Source organism: Pan troglodytes, chromosome 13 (assembly GCF_028858775.2).
Source record: "Pan troglodytes isolate AG18354 chromosome 13, NHGRI_mPanTro3-v2.0_pri, whole genome shotgun sequence".
NCBI lineage: Eukaryota > Metazoa > Chordata > Mammalia > Primates > Hominidae > Pan > Pan troglodytes.
Genome location: NC_072411.2, coordinates 84,950,594 through 84,972,119, shown reverse-complemented (window position 1 = coordinate 84,972,119; position 21,526 = coordinate 84,950,594). Strand labels below are relative to the sequence as shown.

The following is a 21,526-nucleotide window of genomic DNA, read 5'->3' as shown; positions in this document are numbered from 1 at the left end:
TTGTTTCTTAACTCAAGACCTTAACAATTTAAGAATTTAGCACTGCTGAGTTCCTGGGCTGCTTGAGGATTTAACTCCTGTTAACTCTGATCAGCTTCTTTCTCATCTAGTCTCGCTTCCCTTCTTTCTGCCCCTACCTTTTCTGAAATAGGGTTTCAGAAGGTAGTAATATAATTTATATAAAGTTATATTATAAATATAATTTATAGTTAGCTACTTGTGAACCATCTAACTCATATGAAAGAGCACAATATACTCCATTTGATGGAAACTATAGTTACTTAAAAGTTTAACCAGTTTAAATATCAGCTATCAACATCTTTCTCTCTTTAATCATTATTGTAATCAAATTACTGTTAATTGTGCCTTTTATCATGGGAATTTTATTACTTTAATAAATTTAGATTTTTTCCAAGTTTAAGAAAGAATCCAGTTCACACTTTTTTATTCTCTTCTCCTTCTGTTTCCTTGAATTTAGCTGTTGACAGTGTCTTGAAGAGGATGACAATAATTGGTGTAATTTTATCCTTCCGATCATTGGCACAAGAAGCACTTAGAGATGTAAGAAACCATTACAAGTATATACTCGGTATCCAAACAATCCCTTTTAATTTCTCAGAAATTTAAAGTTAAGTTTCAGATTCATGCTTAGCAATGATATAATTAAAATTCCAGTTTTAGTAGTTACAGAAAATAACATACATAAAATTAGTTATTTAAGCTCATTTTTTGTTTTGGTACTGCTGCTTGCAGAGTATAACTTGCGTGGTTATTGCGCTACTTTTTCAGTGATCTTCATTATCAGTAGAGTATTTTCAATTTTGACTATACTGGCTTTAATATTGAATTATTTTGAATCCATTTAATTTTCATATGTCTTGAAATTTTTGAAAAATCACTGAAAGTAGATAAAGTAAAATAATTTTTATGAAAACTAAAATTAATCAATTGGTAATATTTTGTAAATTTAGGGGTTGCCATTTAAAAATAATTCTGTATTCTTATTTGTTATCCTGCCTAGGTCTTATCCTACCACATTCCTTTTCTTGTAAGTTCAATTGAAGATTTTAAGGATCACATTCCAAGGGAAACTGATATGAAGGTAATAATATAATTTATAGTTGGGGTTTACAGTCTCTAAAGCGAAATATTTAAATTACATATGCAATAAAATGTAATAAATCCTAAACTACTGTAAAGTTTCTAGTTTAGAGTGGTTAGTTAGCATGCTTGCCTTTGTAATTGAATCTTTGAGAGCTCAGCACCAAAATACTACCTAGGCATTTTGAAAGTCAGTCTTCTTTGATCACCTATAGCAATGCAAAATTGACTAAAAATATATTTTTTTTCCTTAAATGGATAGCTGTTTATACATGGTGATAAAGAAAATTAAGAAAGATGAGGTGGCCAGGCACGGTGGCTCACGCCTGTAATCCCAGCACTTTGGGAGGCCGAGGCTGGCAGATCACGAGGTCAGGAGATCAAGACCATCCTGGCTAACACGGTGCAACCCCATCTCTACTAAAAATACAAAAAAAAAAAATTAGCCGGGCGTGGTGGCGGGTGCCTGTAGTCCCAGCTACTCGGGAGGCTGAGACAGGAGAATGGCGTGAACCTGGGAGGCAGAGCGTGTAGCGAGCTGAGACCTTGCCACTACACTCTAGCCTGGGCAACAGAATGAGACTCCGTCTCAAAAAAAAGAAAGATGAAGCAATGAAATAATAGTCGTTTTAAATACAATGAAATTCAATAAGTTTAAGATAGATGTTAAGTCATTTCTTATAAAAGGATGTAATTGTAGGCTGTAATTTTAAAAAGATTTTTAGTATTCTATTATATGTGATATATATATAAAACATCAGGTTGGCAGCCTTCTGTGAGCTTACAGTTTTTGTTTTGAAAATCTATTGAGCCATGAAATCCAACTATTGATCTAATCCTAGTAATGATTGACCAGTGGTTATACATCTAGTAAGTGATATATCGGGGTTTACATTTGTGTTTTCTAAGCTGACACATTTCTTAGAGAGATTGTTTCTGTTTCACATATCTTGAAAAACACCGACTGAAAAAAATAATGTCTAAACTCCTTTGTATGACACCAAGACTCTTCTAAAATTGGTGCCACTCAGGCTGGGCATGGTGGCTCAAGACTCTAATCCCAGCACTTTGGGAGGCCGAGGTGGGCGGATCACCTGAGCAAGGTGGGTGGATCACCTGAGGTCAGGAGTTCGAGACCAGCCCGACCAACATGAAGAAACCCCATCTCTACTAAAAATACAAAATTAGCCGGGCGTGACAGTGCATGCCTATAATCCCAGCTACTCAGGAGGGTGAGGCAGGAGAATCTCTTGAACCCAGGAGGTGCAGGTTGTGGTGAGCTGAGATTGCGCCACTGCACTCCAGCCTGGGCAACAGGAGCAAAACTCCCGTCTCCAAAAAAAAAAAAAAAAAATTTGGTGCCACTCAAACTTTTTGAGGCTTATCTTCTGCCACTTCTTTCTTCCTTCTCTCACTCTCTTTCTTACTCTGCCCCTCTTTTTGTATGGTATTCTGTGAGCTAACTAGATCTGTCTGTTGCATTCTCACATCTGTCTGTTTTACCTTCTAATTTATTCTACTTGAAAATACCAACCTTTTCTCTTTCTGCGTTTTGAAATCCTGCCTGTATTTTAAGGCTTGATTCAATTGCCATTTTCTAAGAACCATTCCTAGATTCTCCAGTGATAAAGAACTTCTTCTTTCTTAGTGTTATCAGAGAACTTGTTTATCTCCTGTGGAGTTGAATATAATCTGCCTTGTATTATAATTCTATTTTTTTCTACTTATATTTATACCAAATGGTATATATCTTGAAGACCCAGACTTTGTTTTTTTGGTGGTGTTGCTGTTGTTTCTCTTACAGTGTTTTGTGCAGAATAAACATTTGAGATCAGTGATTGTCTTGTGATTCTATGATTGAAAACTATGTACAAATAGCTCAAAATGATTTCCTAAGTGGAAACACTGCAGGAAAAATAAAGTTAAGGAGACAAAAACTAATCAGTTCTTGAGAAGACACTGATGTGCAGAATTATAAGAATTCTAATTAATATTCTGAGCAACCATTCACTTTTCACCTGACATAATCATGTTTAGTTTCCAGCAAACTTTCAATAGAACTTAACTTTTAAAAAAAAAAACCAACAAAAAACAAAAACATGTTTTTAAACAGCTTTATTGAGTTATAACGCACCCATCAGAAAATTTACTCATTTAAAATGCACAATTCAGTGGTTTTTAGTGTAGTGACAGAGTTGTTCAACCATCACTAAAGTCAGTTTTAGAACATTTTCATCATCCCCAAAAAGAAGCGTTGTACCCATTAGCAGTCACTCCCCATTCCACTTCTCCCCCATCCCCATCCCTAGGCAATGACTAATCTACTTTCTGTTTAAATTAGCCTACTTTGGACACTTACATAAATCATCATGTGTAGTCTTCTGATACTGGCTTCTTTCACTTGGCATATTTTCAGGATTCATACATATTACAGCATATATCAGTACTTTTTAAAATGATTGTTGAATAATGTTTCATTGTATGGGTATACAACATTTTGTTTATTCACATCAATTGATGGACATCTGGGTTGTTTTCACTTCTTAGCTGTTAGAAACACTGCTACTGTGAACATCCGTGTACAAGTTTTTATGTGTGAACGTGTATTATTTCTCTTGAGTATATACCAGGAGAGAATTGCTGGGTCATATGAAAACTGTATGTTTAGCCTTTTGAGGAACTGCTAAACTGTTTTCAAATTGGGTGTGTCATTTTGCATTCCTGCCAGCATTGTATGAGGGTTTCATTTTTTCTGCATCTTTACTAATACTTGTAATTGTCTGTGTTCTTAATCATAGCCATCTAGTGAGTGTGAAGTGGCATCTCATTGTTTATATTTGCATTTTCCTGATGGCAAATTATGTTGAACATGTTTTCATATGTTTACTGGTTATTTCTATATCTTCTTTGGAGAAATAACCATTCAAAGCCTTTGACATTTTAAATTGGGTTGTCTTTTTCTATTTGTGAGTTCTTCATATGTTTTGGATACAAGTCCATTAACAGATTCATGATTTGCAAATCTTTTCTCTAATTCTATAGGTTGATGATGTCTTTTAGTTTCAATGAAGTCCATTTTATCTGTTTTTGGGGGTTTGTTTGTGCTTTTGGTGTCAGTCTAAGAAACCATTGCCTGATGCAGTGTCATGATGATTTGTGCCTGTATTTTTTTCTAAGCGTTTTACAGTTTTAGCTCTTACATTTAGGTTTATGATTTATTTTGAGTTAATGTTTGTGTGTGAAGTGAGTAATAGATTACAAACATTTTAATCTAGAACTTAATCCCTGCCATGTTCCCAGTTTTTTCTAAGCTATACTATTTTACTTCATATTTTATACTAAGGTTTTTTGTCGCAATATCAGAGGTAACCAGTTATAGATAGCTTTCTTCTGAGGTTATTGAGCAGTCAGAATGCCTTGAATATTTGAAATCTATATGTGATACAGAAAAATTACTTTCGTTATTAGAAATTCCCTTATCAGATTTTTAAATGAATACTCCTTAAAAAAACTATTATAAGTAATTTGCTATATTTATAGATACGATATGATTAGACATTGAACCACTATAATTTTTCATTAAACCACTATGGAGATAAACACAGGTCTAGTAATATTGATTCACTTTGTTCATTTATTCATCTTTTCTGACTTGATATTTTATATTCATGCTTCCAAGCAAAGTGATAACTTTAGAATTATCCTGTTGGAATGTGCCACATAAAGTATACAAGTTTTGTTTGGCCTAGCAGTAGGAAGTTAGAACCAGCAGCACCTCACAGTATTCAACCTGCATTGAATCAGTTGTTCAGTATACTTAGTTTTGCTGTAGTTTCTGCTTCAGCCAAGTTTCCGAAATTCTCTGGTGTTCTTCTAGGCAGACTCTAATAAACAGTGAGCTTTCTCAGAAATTTGTTAGACTATTTATTGCTCTGTAATTCTTTTGTTTTTATCAGGTTGCAATGAATGTGTATGAGTTATCATCAGCTGCCGGATTACCTTGTGAGATTGATCCTGCATTGGTCGTAGCTCTTTCTTCACAAAAATCGGGTAAAATGCATTAGTAAATATTTAATACTCTTAGTTAAAGTTACCAGGGCAGCATAGGTATAGGTATGATATTTAACCATATATTCAAATGCCAGCTTTGTGTTCAGCTTTTTAAATTTGTTATTATTATTGCTGGTACTTGGACTATATCAGTGCATAAAACACAAACATCACCCTTCTAGAACTTAAGATTGGTTGAGATTACTGAGCCATTTAGTGTATATAGATGCAGCAGTGAAGAGGATCCAGGTCTGAGCCTTGAGCCATTCTAAGATTTAAGAGCTCAGGGAGAAAAGGAAAAACCACCAAAAAAGAAATTTAGAGAAATTGAGAAGAAAGGACCAATGAAGTAGAAGAAAAACCAGGAAAGAGTAGCTTCCAGGAAGATAGAAAGGAAATGATCAGCTATGTAGAGTTAATTGGTGGTACTAACAAGATCAGTGTCAGTGAGGTTTTATGGGCAAAAGGCTGAGTAGTGAGTAAGGGAGATTAAGGGAGAACAGGAGGAAAGGATTTGGAGATAACTAGAAGACAACTCAAAGAGTTCTATTGTAAAGGGGAGCAAAGAAATAAAATCTCAGCAGCTGGAGGCAAGAGCAAAGTCAAGAGAAGGATTTTTTAAGATGGAGGAGATTACAGCATTTGTATGCTAATGGGAGATGGTCCAGTAGATAGCAAAAAATTGAGATCTAGAAAAGGGTATTCTGTTTTTATTGTACTAGAGTTATTCACCATCAAGAGTTTGTACAGTGTTATATAAAACATTTAGAAATTTTTAAGACCAGCCGTTAGAAATGCAGTACTCAGAATCCTGTAGATATTTCTTGATTTGTCTACAAAGTAAATATAGCATTTCATCTCTTTCTACTACTAAAATGCCCCTTCTGCCCCCTTGAGGCAGCAGCATGGTGTTTGAGTTCATCAGTTTTTGTTTTTTTTTTTTTTCATTTAACAATGCAGTTTCATTTAACAATGCAATTTTGTTTCCTCATTCATACAGTATGTTACATTTAGTCACATGGATAATTATAATTATTACTTGATTTGCTACAGCTGTATTTTTTGTAGTCAACCAAATCTTTAAAACATATTTCAGCTTTTTTCTTACATTCAATTCTTAATTATATCTAATGGTGATTAGTAGTCTAAATAACCCACAATTTGAGTGCATATCACAATAAGTGTTTTAGAAAGGGTTATGTCTTGAAAGCTTTAGAGCAATGCTAGGTATTTTTATTCATGACTAATGTCTTCTGTCTTCTTCTGTCTTCTGTCTTCTTTTATTCATGACTAGTTTCTTATGTCTTCTAAAATAGAGAGGTTGAAAACCCATTCCACTTTCCACATTTATGTCTTTTAAATAGTAAATTTCAAATTATATCCATATCTCTTTCAAAAAGTAATTAAGATTTTTTTTGGTGATTTTGCAGAATAATTTATGAGATAAATTTTCTAAATTGTAAATAGAACTGTCTCATAAAGTAATAATTCCTCATTAGTTTTCAATTAGGAAATTGTAGGATTGCAGTTATCCTAACTGTATTTTTTGTTCTATAATCTTGCAATTAAAAAAAATAAAATCTTACCTTACTGTTTTATCAGACGTCCTTGAAATATGCCTAAGTAGTTGATAATAGTCCATTGTAATATAAACTGTTTCTACTTTATATTTTTATAACAAAATTGTGACCAATTCTATAGAATGCTAGTAAAATAGTTTACTATTTCAAAAAAAAAGTAAACCATTTTTAAAATAAAAATCTGTTTAGTTTAGATTATCAAATCTTAACTAATCTTGAAGAAATACCTTGATTTTATTCTTAATTTTTGTCTCTTAGAAAACATTAGTCCAGAAGAAGAGTATAAAATTGCCTGCCTTCTCATGGTGTTTGTGGCAGTTTCTTTGCCAACACTGGCCAGTAATGTGATGTCTCAGTACAGCCCTGCTATAGAAGGTAATAGTGGTTTAAAATTGTTTTGGCGATGGAAAAATCATGAGTTTTGGTATTTTATAATAAAATATGAGTTAAGTTCTGCCACTAACTGGCAGTGGAACATGGGGTAGTCTGTTTCCCTTTTCCTAAACTGCAGTTTCCTGATATATGAAATGTGTGTAAGTAAGCTCATGTGTGCCTGAATGTGTGTAGAGGTCGGTGAGGGATTATCCAACTCATAGGATTATTTTAAGGATTGAATGGTAAAATGTTGTAAAGCAGCTAAGCACTTCCTTTTTATTTCTGAGCTACTATAAAACTGATGTGTGATTTCTTTTAGATGTTTTCAGAAGTGTTTGCCTGTTTAACATAAACACGATCGTTTGTTACTCTCCTGTTAAACTAGTTTTAAAAACATCAGTGTTCATGAAAGTCAAAGGAGAGCAAGTCCGGTCATGTCCCAACTCTACTCTTAATTATGCCACTATTTATGCAGATTGTGAAGTCATTAAAGATTTGCCTTCTATGTATTATTTGCTATTTTGGGGTCTACACAACCCTATTTGCATTTTCTCAGGGCATTGCAACAACATACATTGCTTGGCCAAAGCCATCAACCAGATTGCTGCAGCTTTGTTTACAATTCACAAAGGAAGCATTGAAGACCGTCTTAAAGAATTTCTGGCGGTATGTATAATCAAATAACTAAATTCATCACATTTTATAAAGAAAACTAAAATTCACAACCACAAAATGTAAGAATAAATTCTCTTTATTTTTACATTTTATTTAGTGTCCTCTAATGGCATTTTGTTTTCAGATTATTTTCTCAGGTATATGAATTTCAGTCTCCTTTTATTTTTATTTGTTTATTTTCTTTTTTGGAGGGAGAAACAGGTGAAGGTGGGGCATTAAAATCGAGGAGCCGTCCGTTATTTCCCTTAGACTCGGAAGTCTCTTTCCCAACTCTAGAGCTCTGCAATATGACCTTTTTTCCCCAAGCTGATGTTTGGACTGCCCTAGAAATTTTCCTAGGCTTGAAAGAGAAGAAAACAAAGGAAAATTGAGGCCAAGAGAGAAGCTATTCCCTCTAAAAAGACATATTTTACTTTTTTCCATTTCTTTGGAGAAAGACAATTAATGGTGAAAAATTCATCATTAAAAATACTACTCACTACCAAAAGAGAGGAGTGCTAAATGTAGCCTCATGAAACATGGTTTTTAGTTTCTCTATCAATGTAGTTCTTTCTTTTCTTTATTAATATAACCTTTTCCATATTTTATTTAAACGAAAGATATACCATGGCATACTGAACTCTAGAACATTTACTTCTTTTTCAGTTATAAATCCTGTCAGCTTTTTTAAAAAATAATTTTTAAATTACAAATGCAAATATAGTACTAACTTGAGGAGAAAATAACTTCTATTTCAAGGAAAACACTATTAAAATTTTTAAGTGTTTCTTTCCATTTGCAAATAATTCCTTCACTCAGGGTTTAATGTCTTAATCTTACAGTGTTTCTGTGAAGTCAAATCCAGTGTGAAACTGTCTTCTTCCTTGGGAACTAAGAAATATAGTCAGTATATAATGGGATGGGATAAGAGAAAATAATTTGAATCATTTTAAAAAGCAGACTTGTTCTGAAAAAATCAGTTTTAAAGACCAATAAGAATATTTGATTACATTTATTATGTTAGTGTCTCTTTGCGCCTTAATTACTCTCTAAATTACTGCTTGAATGTAGGGTATCTAAGCCCATCTTATTATTTAATTGCTCATTATTTTATATTTAGCACTGAATGATTGAAATGTGTTGGAAGTTGAAACATACCTAAAATAAGTAACCGATGAACCTTTTATTAACAAACTCACTTTATGTGTATGTATACTTTCAAGCTTGCATCCTCCAGTCTACTGAAAATTGGCCAGGAGACAGATAAAACTACAACAAGAAATAGAGAATCCGTTTATTTACTGCTAGATATGGTAAGTCTCATTTTAATTTTTACTAACAATAAAAAAGTTCCAGTCATTCCTGAGAATCTTTTCTTGGCATCTTAGTCATTGAATACTTTTTTTGATCCCTTTTGTTCACTTCATGTAAGCCACACCTTTCTAAAATTTGCAGAGAAGACTGACATCACTCATATTTTATCATTTCGGTAATATCAGAAGATAACAATCAAAGGTTAGCATTAACTGTGGGTATTCTTTTATGAACAGTTTTTCAACCTGTTGGAAAACACTTAGGCCTTGTATTTTTCTAGTGTATTGGTGTCAGCTCTCTTCCAGTTTTCTGAGTTTTCTACATTCTAACTCTATTCTGCCCATTTCTCGTAATTTTCTGTAATTCTCTGTGCCTAGTCACTTCCCTCTCTGCAGTATCTGTGAACCAGCTCTTGCTTGTTTCTACCACGTGGCTCTTTCCCCACTTAGAGTTATTTTCCTTACCTGCAGAAACTGTACAGCTTTCCATTTCGTTATAGTCAGTCTTATGTTTGGTTTTGCTTCCTAGCTTAGTCTTGGATTGCCAGGTAGAGTTGATGGTACAAAAAAAAAATATTTTTCTGTTGTCTTTTATTTCTAGTATATCAGTGAGGAAAATGAAAGTGCCCAATATATTCCTGTTGATTAAATAAATTTAATTGAAAAGTAGCACTTTTTAAACAGTTTGATATACATTCACTGTGGCACATTTACATTTTAGATTAAGTAAAAGGAAAATAATATGTGTCTATTGCTAATAAGAACAATATAGAAGTTATGCCTTACTGGTTGTCAATAAGTGTTCCCATTATAAATAACTTATGATTTTTGTTTATAAACAAGTTATAAATAACTTGTTTTGATGCATTTTCTGAATTTTACAGATTGTACAAGAATCTCCATTCCTTACAATGGATCTTTTGGAATCTTGTTTTCCTTATGTCTTGCTGAGAAATGCATACCATGCTGTCTACAAACAAAGTGTTACATCTTCTGCATAAAATTACCTACTTACTCAAGACAAGCACGCATTTTTGTTGCCTTGGTTTTACCTGTAGACTGTGGAACTATTTTACCTTAAGACCTGAAAAAGTTTTGTGGATTATAAATTTCTTTCATACGGTTGTATTTTCTGATCATTGGTTTCTTAATATGGTTGTACTACAGTATACTTGGTTGATTTAGGTTGCACATTCACTGAATTCACTGAGATTATTCCTATAATTTTAAAGTATCATTTATTTGAAAAACATACATTATCAACATGTTTTTGATATTTGATAATGAAAAAAATCTTTGCTTGTTTATTTCTGAAAAAGAACTGTATTTAGTGATTATTTTAGATAGTGATATTATAGCATTCATCTGTGTGTAAATTATTTCATATAGGGAAGAGTTCTGATCTGTACCTATGGTTCTTATTGAAAACAAAATTGGATGTGCATTTCTGTGATGTTATGAATACATTTCTACTTTATTTTGAAACATTTGCCAAACTAAATACTATAACACTGTATAACATTTAAAAATGTTAAAGAACTGCTTAGTATTAGAAGCAGATCATTTCCCAAAATTCTAAGAACAGCAGCATATGTTGTTGCTTGTATAAAGCCTAGCGATAATTTTTAGACTAACTTCCATGGTGCCCTGTTGGCATTAGCACTACCATTGTACCCTCCTGTATAATAAACAATCTTAGACATTTATCAACTGTTGATACAAATGTTAGTCCCTAACCACTTTTTATATATGTTTTAAATTTTTGAAATTCAAGTGTACCTGCCATAACATAAAATAAACACTAGACTGTATCACACTTCGATTGATTTCTTTAAGATCCTTGGATATTTGTTCAATAATAATAAAGTTTTTGTTTAAACTTAGTTTGAAATATAAAAAATAATGGTTTAGGAATGTCTAAGTACAGCATTCGATACCAGGTCAGCTATTATATGATTTGTTTAAATGTTTTAAAAAACATTTTATTGAAAAAAATACCAAAATTAGAAAATAAAATTACACAATACTTCTTAAAAATTAAGAACTTAAAGAAAACTTGTATGCTGTCAACTTGCTCATTTTATCTGTAACCAAATAGAGTTATTTAAAAGAATAGGGAAAAAAAATTGAGTGATCATGGGACTAGTGAGAATGTTGAGAACTGCTGCATTAGTCAGTAATGAATGGGAAAGACATAAAAGGGCCTATTGCTTAATAGTTGGCATGGAGGGCAAAGCAGCTCATTTAGTTTGAAAACTAACCCGATGTTTTGCTCTTTGATTGGCATTGTTGAGGCTGTTTCTCAGCAGCTTTGTATCTGAATATCATAAAGAGCTTCTGTTCACAGCTTCTTATGTATACACTGGTAACTTGTGTTAAGATAAAAGAAGGCTGCTGTGAACTCAGTTATAATGTTTTTCTTTCTTCAAACATAGAGAGTAGAATGAAATTGAAGTACTATGAGATTATGCTGTTATTTTGTGTATGATTTGTCCAGCCTATATTTAAAGTAGGGAGTAGTTGTCACTATCTGTCGAAAAACTGTACTTGTTCCATAAAGATTTTTTAAAAAGGGAAATTTTAAAATGGCATAGTTCAGACCTGAAATAGTCTGATTTACACAGTGAACAGTCAAAACTAAGATTTAATGCCGTTTGTTTTGAAATACTATGATCTTAGAGAGGTAATAACTTTGTTGGCAGTGATCTCTGGAGAGGTAAAGTAGGAATTTGGATATGTACACTTTGGAATCATATGTGAAAGGGCATAAGGATGAAAATAAGGCATTCTCTACCACTGCTAGGCTGAGAAAAAAATCGCTCCTCATAGTCATCTGAAGTTTTTGTCCAAATTTTTTCTCATACAGCAAAGGCGGGGGAGGAGGCGTGGCAAAGGTAACTTGGAGGAAAAAGTTAAAAGTAAATTGACAACTACTATTTTTAATATCTTGTTTGTTTTCTTTTATTTTCTTCTAAACTTATACAACATACTATTTTTGTTGTTTTCTCTACATTAATGTGATCATACCATACATACTGGCCTGTAATCTGCTTATTTCACTCAATAGTAGAAAAAATGTCTTTAATATTCTTTTTAATACCTTTATAGATACCATAACTAATTTAACAATTTCATGGCCGGGCGTAGTGGCACACGCCTATTTCAGCACTTTGGGAGGCCAAGGCGGATGGATCACTTGAGGCCAGGAGTTCAACACCAGCCTGGCCAACATGGCAAAACCCTGACACTACTAAAAATACAAAAATTACCCAGGTATGATGGTGCACACCTGTCATCCTGGCTACATGGGAGGCTGAGGTGGAAGAATTGTTTGAACTTGGAAGGAGGAGGTTGCAGTGAGCTGAGATCACACCACTGCACTCCAGCCTGGATGACAGAATGAGACTGTCTCAAAAAAAAAAAAAGAAAATACTCATTTGGATAGATTGGATAGATTTTTAGACAATTTCTTTTCATTATTATAAATGTATATCTATATCTTGGTAAAGTTGACCTGTTATTTTTTTAGAATAATTTTTCAGAAGTAAAATTGCTTCCTTTCTGCTGCTTTTTCATTCATTTATTTAAGCAAGTATTTTTAGATGCCTGGATGTAATGGTGAGCAAAAAGGTGACCCTTTTATAGTTGAGCTTGGATTTTAATGATGGTATACAATAAACGAACCAGCTTCTTGAGACGGAGTTTCACTCTTGTTGCCCAGGAAATGGGCAATGGCCTGATCTCGGCTCACTGTAACCTCCGCCTCCCAGGTTCAAGCAATTCTCCCATCTCAGCCTCCTGAGTAGCTGAGATTACAGGCGCCCGCCACTATGCCCAGTTAATTTTTGGTATTTTTAGTAGAGGTGGGGTTTTACCATGTTGGCCAGGCTGGTCTCGAACTCCTGACCTCAGGTGATCCACCCACCTCAGCCTCCCAAAGTGCTGGGATTACAGGCATGAGCCACCATGCCCAGCCATGAGCAAACTTCTGATGGTGACTGGAAAGTATACAGGATAATGTGGGGAGGCAGTGGTGAAACTACTTTAGAAGAAAGTGTTAGAAGAAAGTGTCATCTGTGTAAGAGAAAACATTTGAGCTGGTACGTGAAGGATTAGAAGGAGCCACAAGTGGGCTGAGGGGAGGAATAATAAAGGCAAAGACCCAGAAGGCAAGCACAAACTTGGCATGTTTGAGAAGTTAGAAGTGTGTCATCTGTGTCTCTGTCATGAGGAGTGCTCAAGTTCCCTCTAGGAGCCTTATGGGCTAGCTAGCTCTTTTTCTCTTCTGATCACTTGCTTGCTTGCTTTCTTCTTTGCTTATATAGCAGAGTTCACAAATTAAATCTAATGTAGGCTGGTTAATAAAGGAAATGAACATGAATTCACTGATAGGCTCTTGCATTAATGTGAAAATGTAGCCTGTTGTACACCATCAGGCCTTCTAAATGAAGCCCAAATTCTGTAAGGTAGTGAATTGTAACCTACTGATTAGTACATGATCCATGCCCATTCTGTTATAATGACTTGCCTTTCTGAGACTTCACCTGTATTATTCCTAAGACTTTTGTGAATAATCCTTAAAGTAGTGACTCCTTACATCTTTCTTTCATTTCTTCTTTGTAGTCACTTGAAATGACAGCATGAACCATCATTTCATTTGAAGGCCTGAGCCTGAATTTTCAAATAGACAAAATGCTCTCTTTCTCTGAAGATTTGCCATGACCTCTGCCTTTGGGAAAAAATATTTGAGATTTTAAATTTTTTATTCTGTAGTACAAAAATTATGTTTTTCGTTAATTGGTCCTGTGGAATTGGAAGGAAATTTAATATTTATTGACTCTACTTTGGTATTATTTTCAGAGTGAGAAGTAACTTTAAGTGTCTTAAAATTTCATTCATTTTTGCATGAACCAAACTTTCCCTACACATCGCTGTCCTTGACTGTCCAGAGTAAACATGTCTAACTCTGGAATGTTTCATTTCCAATAAAAGTATTCAGCCTGTCATTTTGGGCCTAAGTAAAATGGGATAAATTAGCAATCTGAAGTTAGGATCCTAGCCACAGAGGGCCATGTCTCATTTCTGGTTTAAGTGCACCCCTCATCCCCAGCCCATACCTTCTTCTTTCTCTTAAGGATTGAGGCAATCCTCTTGGTGCTCTTGGTGCAGGTGCATCTTGGTCACCTCTTACATGAGGGCCACAAACTTGGTAAATGGGTGGCCTGGAGATGGGGCTGTACTAGGTATGTGACCTTGGTGATTGCCTTGTCTCAGTTGTAGTATATGGCTGAGTCACATTCATAGTACACTACATACACATACTGACCAAATGCCAATGGCTAAGGCTTGAAATTATTTCGCCAAGACCTAAACTGAAGATTACCATCATAAAATAAGCTTCTAGAATCCATGAATAAGTAGGAAATCATATTTAAAATTTACTGTAATTTTATTAAAGCTCATTTTTTAAATTTAATGCAGTGCAGAGTCATTAATTTCTCAGCATTATCAGGTGCTAAATTGCTCACTCATTAAACTACTAATTTAAGATAGTTATTTTAAATTACAGAACAGGAAGCAACTTACGAGGTTGCAACCAAATTATATTTGTTTTTTCTCCATTAGTAACTGACTAAAAGTGTTTCTTCAACTCTCGGATTTGAAGATTTTGTGGTCAGTGGTAATATAATTTCACTGAAGCGTGCTCACAGACTAACACTGTGTGCACTACTCAGTGATGCGTCCTGAATGTTTTCAGAGACAAACCTAAGATAATGTTGCCCTTGTTTACTTTCATTATTTCTGATTTTTTTTTTTTTTTTTTTTGTATGTGTTTGCTGCATCACACAATTACTTAAGAAATTGTCCCTAACCTTTGTGCTGTGGTCTGAATGTTTGTGTCCCCCTGGCCATAAAATTCATATGTTGAAATCTGATCATCAGTGTGACAGGATGTGGGGCCTTTGGGAGGTGATTAGGTCATGAGAGTGGAGCCTTCATGAATGGGATTAATGCCCTCGTAAAAGGGGCCCCAGACAGCCGACTTGCCCCAACCGCCACGTGAGGACAAAGCAAGAAGCCACTGTTCATGAACCAGAAAGCAGACCCTCCACAAACACCAAATATGCCAGCACACTGATTGGCTTCCCAGCCTCCAGAACTATGAGCAAGAAGTTTTTTTATAGTAACAAACACGGTTCTTGCTTATAAACTTTATAAACCAGACTAAGGCATTTTGTTATAGCAGCCCACACGGACTCATATTTTGGTTCTAGAAATGTGACACTGGAATGATGTGGCTCTCAAGATGACAGTATTGCTTCTGAATGTCTATGTTCATATCATCTTTAATTTCATGAACACCAGTTTTAGCATCTTCCCTTGAGTAGAAAGAGATTCTCTACAGCAAGTATTATGTAAGAAGTACTGGTGGCCAGGCACAGTGGTTCACGCCTGTAATCCCAACACTTTGAGAGGCGGAGCCAGAGGGATCATTTGAGCCTAGAAGTTCGAGATCAGCCTGGGCAATATGTCTTAACCCCATCTCTACAAAAAAAATGCAAAAATGAAAAAGCCGGGTGTGATTGTGTACACCTGTAGTCCCAGCAACTTGAGAAGCTGAGGTGGCAGGATTGCTTGAGCCCAAGGGGAGGGTTGGCGGCGGTGGGTGGTTCGAGGCTGCAGTGAGGCATGATTATACCAGTGCGCTCCAGCCTAGGTGACAGAGCAAGAGCCGGTCTCAATAATAATTAAGGCCAGACGCGGTGGCTCACTCCTGTGATCCCAGCATTTTGGGAGGCCAAGGTGGGTGGATCACCTGAGGTCAAGAGATTGAGACCAACCTGGCCAACATGGTGAAACCCTGTCTCTACTAAAAATACAAAAATTAGCTGGGCTTTGTGGCTCGCGCCTGTAATCCCAGCTACTCAGGAGGCTGAGGCGGGAGAATCGCTTGAACCCAGGAGGCGGAGATTGCAGTGAGCCGAGATCGTGCCACTGCACTCCAGCCTGGGCAACAGAACAAAACTCTGTCTCAAAAAAAAAAAAAAAAAAATTATAATACATTAAAAAAAAAACAACACTTGCATTCTGAAGGCGTATTCACCCTTGAACTGATGGATAGCATTCAATGTATAAAACACATAAGAGTTTCACTCCAAGTTACATATAGAATGTTTATCTTTATTTGAGAGGAAATATCCAGTTAATAATCAGAATGCCATACTAATTAGGTATGACCATAACTTACGTTAGTCACATGGTCATTGATTGCATGCAAATTCTGGCTGCCAGAAAGCACATTGAAGTAGGTAGTCATTTAACCATTTAACTGTTAGATCTTGCAAAGGTTGAAGCTGAAGCTGAGGAGCAGGTAGTACACAACTTTACAGGTTAATGCTGAATGTCAGTTCATTCTGAATTCTTACCTTCAGCCAAAATGTACAAGGGTCTTTGCAGTCTGAAACAAGGCCCAGATGGCAGAACTTGTGATGGCTAGGAGGGGAAAATTTGACCTTAACTGATAGATGTGGTTTTATCAAGCCAAAAATGCTGACTAGAATAATAATGAGAGCTAATGTTTATTGAAAGCCCATTGTGTACCAGATACTCTGTTAAGTTTTCTCTAATTCAAACCTCTAAATATTGCTCTTTTAGTCTTCACAGTAATCCTATATCATGATGACACCCATTTATTGATATGGAAACTGAAGCTCAGGAAAGACAAAGCAATTTTTACAAACTCACACTACAAGGAAGTAGCAGAGGCCAACATTTAAATCTGGCCCCAGAGTTGTGTTCTTCTCATTAAACTGTGTCTCAGATCTCTCAAATGTGAGTGTGGACTTTTCTAACCGATAGCATTTTTAAATTAATGTTTTAAAAATTTGAATAGCTTTTAGGGTACAGTGGGTTTTTGTTTACATGGATGAATCATACATTGGTGAAGTCTGAGGTTTTAGTGTACCTGTCACCCAGGTAGTATGCATTGTACCCAATGTGTAGTTTTTTATCCCTAGACCCGTTCCCATCCTCCCACTTCTGAGTCTCCAAAGTCCATGATACCACTCTGTATGCCTTCGCATACACATAGCTTAGCTCCCACTTACAAGTGAGAACATACGGTATTTGGTTTTCTGTTCCTGAGTTACTTTGCTTAGAATAATGGCCTCTAGCTCCATCATAGTTGCTGCAAAAAGACATTGTTTCTTTTTTATGGCTGAACAGTATTCCATGGTGTGTATATATACCACACTTTCTTTGTCCACTCATTGGTCAGTGGGCACTTAGGTTGGTTCCATATCTTTGCAGTTATGAATTGTGCTGCAGTAAATATACACATGCAGATTTTTTCTGATATATTGACTTCCTTTGGGTAGATACCCAGTAGTAGGATTGCTGGATCAAATTCTATCCAGTAGCATTTGAAACTGCTTTACATTAACAATGAGGGACAAAAAAAATAACACTGAGGGCTTACATTATGCTACTCTTGATACTAGACAGTTTCATATCCATTACTTCATTTAAACTCCACAACCAAATTACTCAATAGGGATTGTTTTCTTGATTTTTGTAAATGAATGTGGAAACCAGCTCATAAAACTTTAAATTCCTTGCCCCAGTGTCATAAAATTAGAGTTTGAGTGACAGTGCTGAGATTAAAACCTAAGGCTCTAGGATTTCCAGCCCATATTTTTTCTACTGTATCATGTTCTTTCCCAAAGCACTAAAAAACATTTCCTGGGTAAATGACTGTGGGCTTGGGGACACTATGCCCACTTTCTGTCCTTCATGGTTCTAAGTTGCTTCTTTGCTTCTTCACTTTTTCTCTCTCATCCTGCTCAGATTAATCTCTAGTAAATCAGATTTCTTTCCTAGGCTGTCTTATCCCACATATATAGTAGATAATATGTCACATATTTGTGAATGTTAAAAATATTTGTTTTAGTTTTAAATCTCAAGCTCACACAGTACTTACTCTCTATGTCAAGAAAAATGGTTTTTACTATTTTCTGAAGGTAACGCAGCTGTTGAAGTGAGATCCTACACTGGAACATACAACGCTTGGTCTAATATTAAAGTTAGCGCCAAGAGCTCTCTAAATGTGATTGATCGATTAATTCTGCCTTTATGAAAGATGAACTTATTTTCAAGATAATAGCTAATTCTTGAATGGGCAACCTATTATGTATCAATGATTGTAATGATGGAGCATTTTAGTCATTTGTAGCTGGAAGAGCCTTAGAGATTATCTGGTTCAACCTATTCAAGAGTTAGGTAATTTAACCAAATTAACATATGTGGCGATGTGCTCATATAGTGTTCCTTCTACTGTGCTGTGTTGCCGCATATATGCTGATCTTATGTTTATGCAGTAATAGTCTTCATAATAATAAACAGCTACTGGTTCCTGGTAGGATTTTGGACGTAGATATGACTTGAAGTATGATGCCACAGCCTCAAACAAATCTGGGGTTTGAATCCCAGCTCTGTCACTTATGGACAAATTACTTAACTTCTCCAAGTTTGTTTCCCTAAGTGTAGAATGTGGATAATATCTACTTTAAAGGGCTATTGTAAGCATTAAAATAAGATCATGCATATAAATTGATGAGATGGTGGGGAAGAAGAGGCTACCACAAAGTAGGCATTCAGTGTAAATGGTGGTAGTTTCTCCTGTATTATCAGGCTATTTGGTTTCACTTATAAAATTGCCTTCAAAGAGTTTTTTCATGGTTTTTATGAGTATTATAATATCAGAACTTCCATTCATGAAAATGTAACATTTGTGTGTTAGTCTATTCTATAGCTCTGATCGGAGTCTTTATCTTAAATGGGAAAGATTATTTTCCCCGTCATGTAACTTTAACAGAAAACGATGCTAAAATTAATTTTAAGACTGCTCTATATTATATGTATGTTATACTGTATTTGTATATACTATACACAAAAATGTATAAGATGTAAAGCTTGTATTTTCAAATGTTATTGCAGTATCCAGAACAATTGCGACAATTGCTCTTGGAAGCTTCTGTGCTTTTCCACATGCTGTTTCCTGTCTCTGGAATGGAATGTTCTCTTATTCTGGCTGGCAAACTCCTGATCATAATGTAAACAGTAAGCTCAAACATCACTTGCCCTTTCCTTACCATGCCATCCTGTTTCTTCTAAACCTTATAAATGCCTTTATTATAGTACATATTGAATCATAATGTAATTATTATTTATCTCTGACTCCTTTGATTCTGGGACTGCCTTGAGGTCACGGTCTAGGTTTATTTCATCTTTCTGTCTGTTTAGTCAAATTTCCTACCCTGTGTAACTCTCAGAATCTTACTTTAAGGTAGGAAAGGCCAGTGGCTGGACAGATGCTACAGACCTCCATTGGTACAGATGCCCTTAGCTTCATGTTGGGAACAAGTGGTTGTGTTTCTTTTTGTTCCTGTGGAGAAGCATCAGAGATACAGGCAGCTGGGGATTTCTACACCTGTAATAGCAGCAGCTCAATGATGACACAGAGACATGGTTTTTTTTTTTTGTTTTTTTTTTTGACAGAAGGTGAAGGGGAAGCAAGATACTTCTTACATGGCAGAGGGAAAGGGAGAGTTAGAGTGGGGGAGGGGGAGAGGGAGGAGCAGGAGCAGGCAGACGGGGAGGGAGAGGAAACTGCCCCGAAGACATGGTTTCTAAGATTTCTCCCAATGAGACAAATCACTTGTCTGGGATGTCAGGGGGAGAAGATGCAGAATCTGAGCCCCTTGTATAAATAGACAAAAGGTGAAAGCATTGGCAATAGATCAAAAAGGCATTCCACGTAGCAGAAAAATTATTTTTAAATCTGAAAATTTAAGTGAAATGCCAAGAGCAAAGAAGAGAGGCCATCAGAAAAATTTCAAAGTGACTACTCAGGTCATTGTCCTGAAATAAATGATCATTTTATTCTGGTAACTCACCCCTAGCTAGAGTCAGTACTTCATAGAAAAGACAGGAGCTGTGAGACACTTAACTGTAATCTTACCCCTTTACAGAAATGCCTCTTGTAGTCAAGCTGGTCTGATGATCTCATGTCATCATGCACAAGGATTAGCAAGCCTTGAAATTTTATCCTGTCAGTGTAACTCCTCATCTAGTCTCAAGATTGCACTGGCAACTCTTTCGCAGCTGATCATACAGGGAGGACCAATAAGGCTCATAGAACACCCTTGGAGAATGAATGCCTCTGCTGCTGGAGGTCACAGCACCCAGAAAGTGACTAGAGGGAGCAGCTGATAACCTGCTCTACTGAGTTGTGCTATTCCTGTCACATCCTTGCAGAGGTCCAAGGGTTGCTGGCAAGTGAAGGAATATCATGCCTGTAGTTTGAAGGATAGATCACTCAACTCTCAACTATTCTCTCTTCAGCTGTGAACCATACAACGTTTTTGAAAAGCAAAGTCTGAACATTTGCATTCTATACAGAATATTACAGTTGGAAAATAGGTGTGGTGTCTAGAGAAATGCTTCTGAATGCTGCAAGCCACCCTATGTGAAGCCTAGTCTAGAAATCTGCTTTGCTTCATTTATTAACTTCATTGTATCTTTGGAAGTAGAAGTTCTTAAAAGTGTGTACAGAAGATGAGTCCTCAGCATGAGTTTCACTGCCTGTCTGTGTGAGAGGAAGTGACCTTGAGAGCAGCTGTAGCCCTAGGGGGACACCCAGGTAGAGGTGCTCACAACATGCTCTGACACCTGGTATGGCTGCATTCCCAGCTTAAATGATCACATCTGCTCTTGGTTTTTTCACTGTTTACAAAATCTGATTTCTTTAAAGGGAAGGGATGGAAAAGGTAGTCAATGCTCCTCTGAGCACCCAAAGCATCCCTCCACAAGAACAAAGAGGAAAAATCATTACTTGCTCCCAACATTACACAAAGCGCATCTCTACCAATGGAACTCTGCAGTGTCGGTGTAGCCATCAGCCTTTCCCACCTCACAGCATATTTTCTGTGGGGGTAATTTATTAGAGGGGAATTTGTTCCTTTTTACTCTTTTTACTCTTCAAGTTAATAATAGAACCCCTCATGTCATTCTAAGTGACTTAAGTTTTAAAGGGAATCAGAAAAGGAGAGAATATGCTATTGTGGCACTTCTAAAATGCAGAGTGTCCTCAAAGATGGTTATAGTGGGCAATGGGTTTCATATAAATTGCATACTAGAGTATCTCCATTTCCTCTTTTAATTATTTTAATTGGTTTTTTAAAGCTTGATATGCTGAGTTAGTTTTCATTTAAAAACAATGCTTGAGTAGGAAAGTTAAAGAAATAGAAATTGCCTGTTTTAATCTATTCATCCTGGCAGCAGGTATGTATTGTATCTGTCCAGAGTCCAAAACGTCAGCTCCCTCCACTTGCCTTCCCCATTTCACATAAACTATAAAAGTTAGAAATAATATATTATGTCATATCCTAACAT

General features: G+C 35.7%; 1 protein-coding gene across 4 annotated transcripts in view; it reads left to right on the top strand.

Moving 5' to 3' along the window:
• The window catches only part of NCKAP1 (NCK associated protein 1), a 113,533-nt gene extending 102,644 nt beyond the window's left edge, over window positions 1-10,889 (top strand). For all 4 annotated transcript variants that reach the window (XM_003309356.6, XM_001148485.8, XM_016950144.4 and 1 more), the window contains 7 exons: window positions 479-561; window positions 1,022-1,102; window positions 5,058-5,151; window positions 6,990-7,106; window positions 7,663-7,772; window positions 8,984-9,073; window positions 9,958-10,889. In XM_003309356.6, the coding sequence (XP_003309404.1) occupies window positions 479-561; window positions 1,022-1,102; window positions 5,058-5,151; window positions 6,990-7,106; window positions 7,663-7,772; window positions 8,984-9,073; window positions 9,958-10,074 (692 nt within the window). In that variant the 3' untranslated portion in view covers window positions 10,075-10,889. The remainder of the gene's footprint in view (window positions 1-478; window positions 562-1,021; window positions 1,103-5,057; window positions 5,152-6,989; window positions 7,107-7,662; window positions 7,773-8,983; window positions 9,074-9,957) is intronic.
• The last annotated feature ends 10,637 nt before the right edge of the window (window positions 10,890-21,526 follow it).